Consider the following 13466-nt stretch of genomic DNA (forward strand, 5'->3'; position numbering starts at 1 on the left):
GATATGAACACCAAGGAATGATACGTTAAAAAAAAAAAAGGTATATTTTGTTCAAGTCAAATGTGAAAATTCATATAAAGTGGTAGTTTATAGAAATGTCCATTTTTAGGTCTAAGCTGTTCCCTACAGAACAGATTGTTATATGGGCTGTGGATAATTCTTAGTGATAGGGGACTTTTCTAGTATTTTTAAAACTCTGGATCTGAAAGTCAGTGGCAGAAGGAGTGTATAACCTAAAGTAAAGACAGGCTGTTTTTTTTCCAACTGTTCTCTACTTTGAACTCCTTTGCTGTATCTTTGTGATAAATTTCTAGTCAAGTTCTTTAAGACACTTCTCTGAAAGCTCTTATAATATATAGTATATGTTGTATATTATTTATTAGAATTATGATTTTATGGATGGATGGACAGCAGGCATTGGTATCACACATTTCATTAATAATTTACTCTTCTCAATCATACTAAGAACTATTATCAGCTCCCTTTTAAAAAGAAGGAACTAAGCTAGATATGGTAGTTTATGCTTCTAATCCTAATACTCTGGAGGCTTAAGCAGGACGATTGCCTGAAATTCAAGAGCATCCTGGGCTAACTAAGCATATATGTGTGTGTGTGTACAAATACATACATACATATATATATATATAATAATTTTATAATTATTTTATGTTTGAGAGTCTTTTACTACTCATAACTTTTCTACAATAGTTATTTTATATAAATTTTAAAATTTTAATTATACTTGGCCATAAGATTCTGAACATTATAATATATTTCTTCTTTGGGGTCAGGGAGTTTAAGACAGATCTCACTGTGTGGCCCTCGCTGTCCTGGAACTTATTATATAGAACAGCCTGGCCTTGAATCATAGAGATTCATTTTGTGCTTCTCAAGTACTAGGATTAAAGTGTTTCACCACCACATCTTACTATTATGATATATTTTAATTATATTCTTGTCAACTCTTTAACAGCTATATGCTTAGTTCTTTTTTTCTCTCTGTGGAATATGCCCTTTGAAGACCTAATGGGGTGTCTTCATTGTTAATCTAATCAATACTGACAGAGAAATCTAACCCCATTCTCCATTTTTTTTAGTTCAGATATTACATATATATATTTATATATTAAATTATATATATATATATATATATATATATATATATATATATATATATATATATATATATATATATATAGGGTGTCTTCACTGTCAATCTAGTCAATCGAATCATACTGACAGAGAAATCTAACTCCATTTTTGATTTCTCAGTTCAGGAAGACATGTTAGTGTCTCTATCCTAACTATTTCTCTTATATATGAGATTTTGTTTCTTTTGTTTTTGTTTTGTGAGGTAGGGTCTCTTCTTTAGCCCAAGTTGTTTTCAGCTAGGTTTTTAGGACTGTGAAACCTATCTCTGGATTAAGATTCTGAGAAAAAAGGTGAATTTTTTTAGCTTTGCTTAATGCTTGTTCCTTACCAGACTAAGGTGGCATTGCTTTCATTATCCCTTGCCAACGTACTCTGACTTCCTGTAAGGACATTCCCTTAGAAATAATATGTTTTTAAATAACTGGGGAAAGGTGCTAATGGGACTAACAAAAATGGTCATCACTCCTTAATTCAAAGCCAAATTTTCTGTTTGTATTATTTATTTGGTATTCATTTTGGAAGATTCTCATGTAGCCCAGGCTGGTGGCTGAGCTACATACCCTACATGCTGATGATGACTTTGAGTTTAGTCTTTCTGGCTTTACCTGAGTGCTAGGATTACACCCAGATTGTGTGGTGCTGGGATTGAATACAGGTCCTTATGCTAAGCAGCCATTCTGCCAGGAAGCTGCCTCCCCAGTGTGGATGAATATCCTTGCTCACTGCAAAGTCACCCTGGGGAAAGAAAGAAGTAAATGGCAGAAATCCTTATTTTCAGGTTTCTTGATTTAGGATAACTAACTGTCCTCAGCCAAGCTTGATGGTTCATGCCTATAAGCCTAATATTTGGAAGGCTGAGGCAGGAGAATTTTAACTTTATCTCAAAAATAAAAAAGTAAGTACCCTCCAACTCCCAAACAGACTGCTCTCGACACCTAGAGGTTTTGAGCCATTCATACAGACTGAATCTGGAAGATTCAGAGTGACCAAGGGACAAGTCTTTCTTTTGGAAGCTAGAAGTGAGTATACCTCTCAGAAGAGGGGCTTAGTGATTGTGGTTAGGTAGGAAAGGATAAATAGAATAGTCAGGAGATAAATAGAATAAATTCCCCATTCTATCAGGTATAGGAAAGAGTCATACAGATTTTAATTAACTGAGGGGTTTGATGTAGATTTTCTTAAGACCACAGGTGTCATTTTGGTCCTCGAAGTTTTCTAGTTTTAACGTGATCTAGTTAAGTTCTGAACTCACAGGAAGACTTTGCTGAATGAGAATTAGGAATGAACTGTCAGTTTTGTCTCTGTCCTTTCGCCACTCACGTAAAGGAAATATTTCATCAGGATAGTTGTTAAAGCAGAAAAGGCAAACATGCACACGAGTGCAATGTGACAAATCTCCTTTATTGTTGTAGTAATTATTATATTAGTAGGTTGTGCTCTCCTCTAGTTGATGAGCTGGTTTAAGTCTGAGAATAAGCAAAAATACCCTCAAGGGCTGGTCAGCAGTGCACTGTGATGGATCTGAGGTAAGAGGATGACTGAGTGCTGGGAACTCAGTGACCTTGTCTCAAAAAGCAAAACAGAACACTAAGCAAACAAAAATCCAAGAGATTTCTTATTAATGTCCAGATTTATACTGTGATAAAAGTTGGGAAATATGGAAGTGGAGTTGTGTGTTAATGGCTATGGTCAGCAGTGTAGCACCTGCTCTGCTGCATACACAGTGCATATGCTCTAAGCACTTTGTTTCTCCTGGGACTTTGTAGACATTTTCATCTATAGTTCTTCTTTGTGCTTATTAGAAAATTGCAAATATTAATTGAAAAATAGATAAATCTGAGTGAATTGTTTTTTGTGTATGTTTTAATTATTTTAATTATATCATGAACTCTTAGTGGTATTGAATAATAAATTTATATTTTTATTTAAATTATTCTTAAGTCTTTTTTTTATTTTTTTAACTTGTATTTTCATCCTTTTCACTTTAGACTTAGGGATACCTTGGCTGTAAAAATCAGTTTTGAAAGGCAGGACTGAGAAAGGATTTGAAAACATAAGAATAAGAAAAAAGTGCTTGAAAATGGGTTACATAAACTCATTAGAAATAAAAGTTACAAATGAGATTGTTTTCATGTTAAATTAATAAAAATAGATAATACAGACTGACTATCCCCTGTCTGAAATGCAAGGGAAAGAAGTGGTTTTTTTAGATCTTTTTAAATTTTGAGATATTTGTATGTGCATAATGATATGTCTTGAGAATGGGACTCAAGTCTAAACTTTAGAATTCTTCTTTCATTACACATTTGCACATAGGTGGAAAGTAATTTTTTTGTGTTGTTTTAGTTTTTTATATTTAGAGATAGGGGCTTATATACTCCAGGCTAACCTTTAACTCCTTAACTGACCAACACTGGTCTTGAGCTCTTGATCCTTTTACCTCTACCTCCCAAGTTCTGGGATCACAGGTCTGTGTCACTTATTGTTCATGCATTTTGACTGCAACCTATCCCATGAAGTCAGGTGTTGATTTTTTCACTTTGGTTTCATGTTTTGTAGTTTGGAGTTTTGTATAGAGATGCCCAACCTGGCTCAAAGGGTAAGAGATTGGGGAAATGGTCACTTTTCTATGCTGGCTCAAAGTACAAATTAATAATTTTGTTGAGCAATTTTTTAAAGTATATATCCAAAATCTTTTAAAGGCTATACCTATTTTAAATAAACTGTTCTGCCAAGCAGTATTTGGTAATTATACAAAGTTGAAAGATTATGTTTGTTTTCTGTTTTCATTGGTGGTACTTTGCATTGCAGTTGTGAGAACTGAGCCTAAACCTCATATATACTAGACAAAAATGTTACCATTGAACTTTACTTCCAGCCATTTTTGCTTGTTTAAGTGAGGGTCTTGCTGTTTAGCACTGGATGGCCTAGTACTTGCTATGTAACCCTGGCTGGCCTCAAATTCATTGTGATCTTCAGCCTCTTGAATGGCAGAGTAAGTTTTCACCACCACATCTGGCTGAAAGTTTACAGTGGGTTTTTGTTTTCTTTTGTTGAAGATGATTTTTGTTTTTGAGACGGTTTCATGCAGCCCAGGTTAGCCTCAGACCCTCTGCATAGGTAAGATGATGATCTTAAACTCTGGAGCTTCCTGCTTCACCTTCTAAGATCTAGAGCTATAAGTTTATGCATAGTAAAAACACTGTATTGTTGTTATAATAAATCTAGAAATGATTCAACTTTCCACTGAGAGCTAATTAAATAAATAGATGAGTTAATTAATTAGATAAATTAAGATTATATACTAGAATATTATATAATCACCTCAAATACTGATAGAGATTCAGCATTAAAATTTTGGCCTGTAAATACTGTACAGTTTCTAGAAGAGAGCCCCATCATCGAGTGTTCACTAGCCTAATATCACAGTCTGTTTCTGTATCCTATTTTAGTGTCGTGGCAGATTGATGTTCTTTACCTGGTCAGAATCAGGTGCTGCTGGCTTGCATCAGTTTGTCAGGTTCAGGAAGCATTAGCTGTCAGCTAACTGGTGACATGTTTGATATGAAAAATGTATTTTTGTTACACATGTGGAATATATTGTCTCATTTTCTGAGCCAAGACTAATATTTTGTTTCCAAAGGAAAACTCAAACATTTTCCACGTTATTCTTTCTGGACAGTTGGCTTTGTTCCAAAGTCAACATTCATAAGTTCTCCATTTTTCTTATCAAATGTAAAGTAAGCCAGGTAGTTTTGAGAATGGACTTTGTGTGTGTTTGGTTAGCTTTTAAGTGACATCATAAAGATCAGTATCTCCATTTTGGTTCAGTAGATGGTAGCAAAACCCATCCCATTATTCAGAGAAATACTAACTTAGATTAATGTTGTGGTCTGATAAAGCTGAGGTTTTCCAGAGATGTGCTGTATCCTAAATTAATCCAGCCTTCTGTTCCAGTTTTCATAGAAAATACACATCTATACATTTTCCTATACTGAATCATTGATTAAACAAAGACTTTTTAAGCTTTGTGTATTTTAGTGGCTCTCTAGGCCCTTTTCAGTAAGCTGAGAGTAGAACTTTCATGCTTATTCTAACCTAGTGTCACTCAGACTCAGTTTGACATGCACTCAGGTACATAAATGTGTAATAATGATATGATTAATTAAGATAAGTACTTTCTTTATATGCTATGAAAATAGATCATAGAATATTTTTATTATGTAGAAAGCTTCCATACTTAATATAAATTTTTCATGTAAATGTGAGCTGGTAGCCCAGTTTCATATGTTTAAAAACATGGTATTTAAAGCTCTGTTTACTCTTTAGCTCATTCTTCATACGTTTTACATAAGATTATTTATGTTTACCATCTCATCCACTCTTTGAAATATTTTTCCCACAGTTATGCAGAAGGCATGGAGGGAAAGAAATCCTCCAGCTCGCATCAAAGCGGCCTATCAAGCTTTAGAGTTAAACAATGAGTAAGTTGGAAAACTAAATTTGTTTTAAAGGAAACACAGGCAAATAATTTTGTATTTCCTTTTATCCATTCATAAGATTCAGAACAGTCTCCATTCCTATTTTGCCCACTAGAGATAAGATTTGCAGTGTTTACTACATCTGTATTTGTGTGGAAGTGTAAACTATCCTATGGTTTTACATAGAAATTTTACAAGTTTTTTTTTTAATAAAGACTACTAATGATGAATGCAAATAATACCTACTTAAGTATTTATGCCACTGTTTTATTTATTTATTTATTTTTCATGTAAATCATTCATTTGAAGCACTCATCAATCCTGGGAACTTATACTCAGCAATGGGCTTTGAGACATCAAAGAAGATTCAAAATTAGCAGAATAGCTCTGTCAGTTTTTTTCATGTTTATAGCATTTACTTTCATAGCATTTTGTGTTATCTTTATATCTTAAGACAAAAATGTAAACCTGACTCAGTGTTTAAATGGCCACTTATTCTAAATAATATAGTATAATATATTCTAAATAATTGTCATATTGCATTATTCAAAGAATGCCACCTGGCTAATATGAATTAAGAGTTTTCCTTGAAGCTTTCTTAACACCAGTAAGAAGACCCTTTTGAGAGAGCAGCATTCCCCAGCTAGTGACTGGCTGATCGGAGTGTATCCTATTGAGACTCTGAAGTGGTCAGAGCTTTTGTGACGTAACCTCTGATTGTTCAGTCAAGCAGAAATTACACCGCCTTAACTCTCTAGCTCACCCCCCTGACTCTCTAGCTCACCACATTAACTCTCTAGCTCACCCCCCTGACTCTCTAGCTCACCACATTAACCCTCTAGCTCATCCCCCTGACTCTGGCTCACCCCTGACTCTGGCTCACCCCTGACTCTCTAGCTCAGTGGCATTCTTGAAGACAAAATGAACATGCCAGCCTAGACACAGGTACATCATGCCAGGGAATAGAACTGTGGTTATTTGTTTTTACTGATGTGATGGTTCCTTGAAGCACTAGCTCAAAGGGCTTGCCTTTATTTCAGTTTAACTGAAACTTTCTGAATCAGCCATCCTAAGATGGAAATACTTAGAGGAATATGTGTTATTAGCCATCTATTTCTGATGAAAAGATAAAAAGACAAGAAAATAGACAAACTAGGAAATATTTGAGGAAAGTTTGGGAAATGAGACACTGAAGAATAGGGCCTCAAAAGCTTCCACAAATTCCTGGGAAACTCAAAGACCCAATTTTTGACAGAGTTGGCACAAGCTCAGAAAATACTTGGTTTTCAAGTCTTTTTAAGCCCATATATTATCTTAATTCATATATTAAAAAAAGACAAAATCTAACATCATTTTAGGATAAAAACATTAAAAATGCTAGCTATGTAAAGAATGTCATGTCTAGATAATGTTTGAGTTGGACATAAGTAGGAAATAAGAGCTCTGATAGTTGTGAAATACCTGAGTGAGTGTTAAAAGTACATCCTTGTGTATACACACACACACACACACACACACACACACACACACACACACAATGCCTAGTTGTAGAGTCTTGGGTTTTGTACTTTGTTTGTAGATACTTAAGAAATCTTTATCTGACCATTAGTTGACCACTATGCTGACCAAGTATAGACCTCGTTGGTAACACATAACAAAGAATACAAAGTTACAAAATCATCAGGAAACCCATTATACAGACAACCCTAACAAGCAGCAGCAACAAGGGAAAATGCAGAAAATCAGATTCTACAGTCGCCAGAATATTAGAGTTAAGATTTTCAATTTTTAACAAAAAAATTATGAAGCATGCAAAAAACGTGGATGTGGTGGTACATACTTGTAATCTCAGCAGTCAGGAAGCTGTAGCTGAGCTCTGGGTTAGCCTGGGGTACAGCCAGACTCTGATCAACAAAAAACAGTATTTAAAGAAACAATAGAGCAGAAATAAAAGAAGTATTCATGAAAATGTCTCCAAAAAAGTCTGAACTTTTTTCTTAATAGACTTTGAATCTTTTATTTTAAATTTGTTCAGAAGGTAAAGACTACAAGAAAGGTCCATGGTGATATTTCACCATTAGAAAATTATCAGTATGTTTTGAAATTCCATCAAGGGCATCTGGGGACATAAAGAACTAAGAGGAAATTTTAGGGATTGAAAATGCAACTGACATAAAAATGTGCTGTAGGAGCTCTGTGACAGGCCAGTTCACTGTAGCTTATGTAGTCTCAGAATCAGGAAACTGTCGTTACAGGCAGAGAAGCGGAGGGTCTCATGATCCCGGGCTCACTACTTCAGTGACTGTAGAAAACATGTGTCTGTGTTTGAAAGGAATAAGTAAACTGTCTCCTCAAAGGTGATGTGATTGTGTGTCTAGAAAACCGTAAGAAATTTACACAAATAGGAACCCATCCTTGCTTATAAACTAAGTACGAGTAAAAAGTTAAGCTTCATTTCTAAATAGTTGTGGTAAGCACAGTCCCATTTACAATGGCAGCAAGCCTATGACAGTGCATAGGAGTAAATTTAGCCAAAAAGTGTGATACTTGCACACTGAGAACTAGAAAAGCAGCCGGAGAGATGAAGGTCCGGCAACCAGAGCTCAGCCCTAGAACCTAGGAAGGAGCGAGCTAACTTCCGGCAGTCACCTCATTTTCAAACACTCGTGATGGCATATGTGTGCCCACACTTATACACTCAAAGTGATTTTTAAAAACTTTGAAAACCCACAAAACATTGTTCAAATGGTTTAAATAAAAGACCTAATCAAGTGGGAAGGAATCTTCTGTTCACATATCATACAAATTTAATACCATTGACTAAAATGTCAGTGCTCCTCCACATCAATCTACAAAGTTAATGTAACCCTGTTACAATTACAATTACTGGGACTAGATGTATGATTCAGTGGTTAAAAGCATTGGCTGCTTTTCTAGAGGACCCTGGTTTAGTTCCCAGCACCCACATAGCAGCTCACAATCATCTTATGCCACTTCCTGGGTATCCAGTACCTTCTATTGTTCTCCATGGGGATTGCATGCATGTAGTATGTAGACATACATGGAAAAAAAACACTCATAAAAATAATTAAAATTATAGTTATTTTTGCAGAAATTGACAAGCTGGTCTTATCATTTGTGTTCTGTTGAAAGAGACTCTAAGCAGCCAAAAACAATCCTAGAGCAGCATTAGAAGACTCATATTTTCCAATTTAAAACTTACTACAAAACTAGATGGCTAATAAGGTTAGACAACTAGATTGATGGATTCCAACTGGGAATCTGCACCTACACTCATAAGTCTGTGGGCTTTTAGTTGATTTTTGATGGAGGTGCTAAGGCAATTCAATGGAGGAAAAGATGTTTTTAATACAGAAACAATTGGATAATCGTATCTACATGTTGGAAATTGTACCCCTCTACCTCACATATGCATATCAATTAATTAAAAATTAACTAGAGTATAAACTCCTGTAAGAGAATATGGAGTAGGTCAGGGATGCAGGTCAGTGGTAGACTCCCTGAAAAAGAGAGTGGGGGGAGGGAGAAGGGGAGAGAAAGGGTGTGGGAAGGACAGAAGAGAAAAGGTAGGGCAGTCTTATGATTCCAGATTTTCCAGCGGATTAGTGGACAGGACAACAAAGACATAAGCAATATGGTAAACCATGTAAATGGTAAAGCAATATGTAAACTCATTACAACAAAAGCCGCTTTGCACCAAAGGACTCTGTATTAGAGAGGTGACTTATGACTGTCGGTGGGGAGCCATGAGAGACAGTAGAACTTCTGAATGGTTAGAGCACTTTTTGGGATGATGAACATGCTTTATATATCAGCTATAGTTGCACAACCTTAAAAATATATTAAACTTTTCTGAAATCTGATTGAAAATGTATTACGTTGGTGGGTCTACAAGATGGCTCATCTAGTAAAGGTACAATGATCTGACTTTGATTTCCAGGTCCCATATGGTGGAAAGAGGAAACTGAATCATACAGGTTGTCCTCTGACCTCCACATGTGTGCTATGGTATACACATAGGCACACATAATAAATAAATATAAAATAAGTACATGAAATAAAATTTTACACTGGTATGTGAATTAACTCCAGTTTAAGACAAAAAAGTCATTAGGTATGCATAGAACTTATTTTTATAATAACGTATCTAGATGCAAAATTGCCAAGGAGCATATACTATGATTTGTTGTGGTTTTTGGTGGTACTGGGGGTAGAACCCAGGTCCTTGCCCATACCAGACAAGTGCTGTGCTCTTGAGCTACTTTTTTGCCGCCGCTCCCCCCCCCCCCCCCCCCACTTTTTGAGACAGAGTCTTACTGATTTGCCCAGGCAGTTCTTGAACTTGTTACTCTCCTGCCTCACCCTTCCGAGAAGTTGGGATTATAAATCTGTACCACCAAACCTGGTTTGTAATTTAGTAATGTTAGGAATTGGGGATGTATCTTAATGATAGACATTGCCTACCATGTGAGTTCCTGAGTTTTATTCCCAGCACCACAAGACAAAGAAATAAAATTATGTTGATATTTAAGATTTTATTTTATCAATTTTATCTATCAAGGTCTTTACAAAAGTGGTGTTTTGTTTTGTTTTGCAGTGCTGGGATCGAACCCAGGGCCTCAAGCATGCTAGGCAAGTGCTCTACCACTGTGCTGTATCCCCAGCCCTACAAAAATATTTCTATCCTGGTTCTTTAAAAGTGTTTGAAAAAAAAAAAAACAATAGATATAAATATTTGGTGATAGGTATTGTAACGTACGTCTGTGATCACCAGCACTTGGAAATCTGAGTCAGGAGAATGAGAGTTCAAGACTAGCCTGGGCTGATAGCGTAATTCTGTTGCAAACAACAACAAAAATTTGAAATTGTGTTGGGGATGGCAAGTAGGATACTTAGTGTTTAAACCAATAATGTTTTATAAAAATCTAATGTAATGCACTGGAGAAATGTGTCGATTAGTAAAGTTAATCAGTTTAAGATGCTATCTGAAAAATGTCTCAGTGGTGCAATTTGCATTTTCATATCTGAAAGGCCTCCTTGACCCTAATTGAAGATGTAGCTACTTATTATTATTATTATTATTATTATTATTATTATTATTCAGTAATAGACAGGGTCTTGTACTCCTGTATAGTCAAAGCTGTCCACAAACTCAAGGTCCTCCTGCCTCAGGGTTCTGAGTATTGGGAATATAGATGTGGATGATAACTACTCCATTCACTGAATTTTGTGCTTTCCCTTGCATTTTTTTGTCGATAATCTCTTATTAATTAGAACATGTGAACCATATATGTAGTTTTTAGATTTCCAGTAGCCATATTTAAAAAGTTAAAAAAGAAATTGGTTTGAGTGTTTCATTATTAATATTCAAAGTATAATACTTTCTCATATGATTAATATTTTAAAGCCAATCAATGAGGTATTTTGCATTTTCTCAGTCTTTAAATTTGATATGCACTAGCATGCGATATCAGTTTAGATTAACCACATTTCAAGTGTTTGGTAACTACTTGTGGCTACTGACTTAAATGTTGGACTGTATAGGCTTTGACAAGCAGAACTAAGACATCATGTTCAAACTAACTGTTCTGGTATTTATCTGAATGGAAGGGAAATTTCTTGTTTCTTTCTTAATGCAAAGATAAGAGTTAGTTTATTTTATTGGCCAGCTGTTGACTTTAAAGATACAAACAAAAATTTCCGTGTTTTAGCAGGGTGAAGAAAAGGAGGCTTGGGCTAGACATGGGTGTGAGTTGAGCATTGGTATATGAGAGGAAGGACTGGAAGCAATAGACTTGTGTGGATAAGCCCATGAGAGGCCACAGACAGCACTCGGGTAGAAAAGGCTCAGTGTAGAACTGTTTCTGATCACATACAAAAGGTCCCTAGTTAGCCCAGGGAGTCGTCCCTGTTTGCACTCCATGGTCACTGCTATACTATGGGCATTACAGAGCAGGCAGTGGTTTAGAGTATGTGTGACCGAGGGGTGGGGGTGGGGTCCTTACAACCACTTTTTTTTTTTTTTTTTTTTTTTTTTTTTTTTTTTTGGAAAGAAGAAAAATAATCTATTCCAAAAGATGCAGAAGTAAGAAATTCATCCTGAAAATAGTTTGGTGTACATGTGCTGGGAGAGCTTCTTTTGAACAGGCACTCCTGGCTGTCCCACCGAGTCTTATTTGTCTTGCAGCAATTCTTAAACACATTGCTGACTCTCATTGTGAGCAGGCAAGAGCCGTATTCAAAGCCACAGGCTTCAGGACATGAGTAACAGATTTCCCAGAACAGCACCTTTTACATCTCAGAGTCAGCTACGCAGGCACATGATTCAGAGTGTAAAAAAGTGAAGGAAAAAAAATACTGTATGCAGAGGAAGGTCTTCAAGTGTAAGGCAGGTGATGCTTGAAGTAGGCTATCGAGGAGTAGGACTGGTGTGCAGCTGATTCTGCATCTAGAAGGCTTCTGTCTGTGACCTCAGTGCCTGGGCACTGTGCAGCATGTCTTCACCCTCAAGGCCAGTGGTACTTCAGATACCAGATGAGTTTATTTTTCAACTGTGGTCCAAACAGAGGATTGAGCTGTGCCAGAATTGCAGTCAGCTAAAAGAGATAGCAGCAAACCGAACAGGTCACTAACATGGTGATAATAACTCCCCAGTTAGGACCCTTGGGGATAAACCAGGGCACGAGGAGGCCTACAAAGCCCCAGAACACGCTCATCACGATCAAAGGCACAGCGAGGCCGTGGTATGCCATGCCTGAGCCCCAGAAGTCCACCGAGTCCCTACAACTACTTTTTAAAGCAACTTTTTGTGTGTCTTACTTTTTCTCCCCTTCCACAAAAGCAAAGCAAAGGGTCAGAGAACAGAGATAGAAATAAAAAAAAGACAAAATAAATAGTGGATAAAATATTGTGGGGTTGGACATATTGAATATATTAGTGTACCTCTAGTGAGTTAACACACTGAATGGTATTTCATTGTTCCCCAAAGATGGAAAGTATAGGTAGGGATGAGGGAAGCATGTCACAGCAAGGAGCCTGTGCAAGAGAATCGTGGGTTTCACCACTGTACTTAACGTTACCTCGATTGCTTGCTTTGTAGCTGTGCCACTGCTTACGTTCTGCTGGCGGAAGAAGAAGCAACAACCATTGTAGATGCCGAAAGGTTATTTAAGCAGGCACTCAGGGCGGGAGAGGTCATTTATAGAAGGTCACAGCAGTGTCAGCATCAAAGTCCTCAGCATGAAGCCCAACTGAGTAAGCACATTTAAACTGCCTATTTCTCCTTTTCCCCCTTTCGGTTTCTCAGCGTGTTAGCCTCAGATTTTTCATGTAGGTAACGATGGTCCAGGACTGATCTTTCCTTCTAAACTGGAATTCTAGGCTTGTGCCACCAGGCCCGGGTGTTGTCTTATTCTGAATTTTCGTCTTTTGTGTTTAAAGCATAAAACAGCTACAACAACAACAACAATAATAAATTAATATGTAAAATTTTGCTTGTTTTTATGAGACAACTGGTAGATTATATTTCTGATCTGTTAATACTAACAAGCGAACAGTACAGAAAGAAGTGTGTATTATCCTGACAGTGTTTGTGTAGTGGAACAGATCTGTTTAGTTACCTAGAAAAAAAAAAATACACGTTTTGAGACTGAGCATTTTCTTTCCTACAAGAGTTGGCTGATCACCAGACAAACAACACTTTTTAGAATTCAAGGGACCCCTCTAATGCCAGGCAGTACTAAGATTCTTTCTAAACAGTAAGCATTGTCTTTACCCAGACCCTTACTCAGAGCAATGGGAGGGGTACTGTTT

General features: G+C 36.5%; 1 protein-coding gene and 1 pseudogene across 3 annotated transcripts in view; one reads left to right on the top strand and one right to left on the bottom strand.

The window, feature by feature from the left end:
- Positions 1 to 13466, top strand: part of ST7L (suppression of tumorigenicity 7 like) — a 60825-nt gene that overhangs the window by 10577 nt on the left and 36782 nt on the right. The window contains exons 6-7 of one of the 2 annotated variants that reach the window (XM_080915242.1): positions 5558 to 5636; positions 12754 to 12908. The exons of the other annotated variant lie outside the window; for it this stretch is intronic. Coding sequence (XP_080771368.1) covers positions 5558 to 5636; positions 12754 to 12908 — 234 coding nt within the window. The remainder of the gene's footprint in view (positions 1 to 5557; positions 5637 to 12753; positions 12909 to 13466) is intronic. 2 annotated transcript variants of the gene reach the window in all.
- On the bottom strand, positions 12061 to 12406 carry LOC308419532 (V-type proton ATPase subunit e 1-like; annotated as a pseudogene). The gene has a single exon. The product of its transcript is annotated as a V-type proton ATPase subunit e 1-like (transcript).

The sequence above is a fragment of the Micromys minutus genome, assembly GCF_963924665.1.
Source record: "Micromys minutus genome assembly, chromosome: 4".
Taxonomy (NCBI): Eukaryota; Metazoa; Chordata; class Mammalia; order Rodentia; family Muridae; genus Micromys; species Micromys minutus.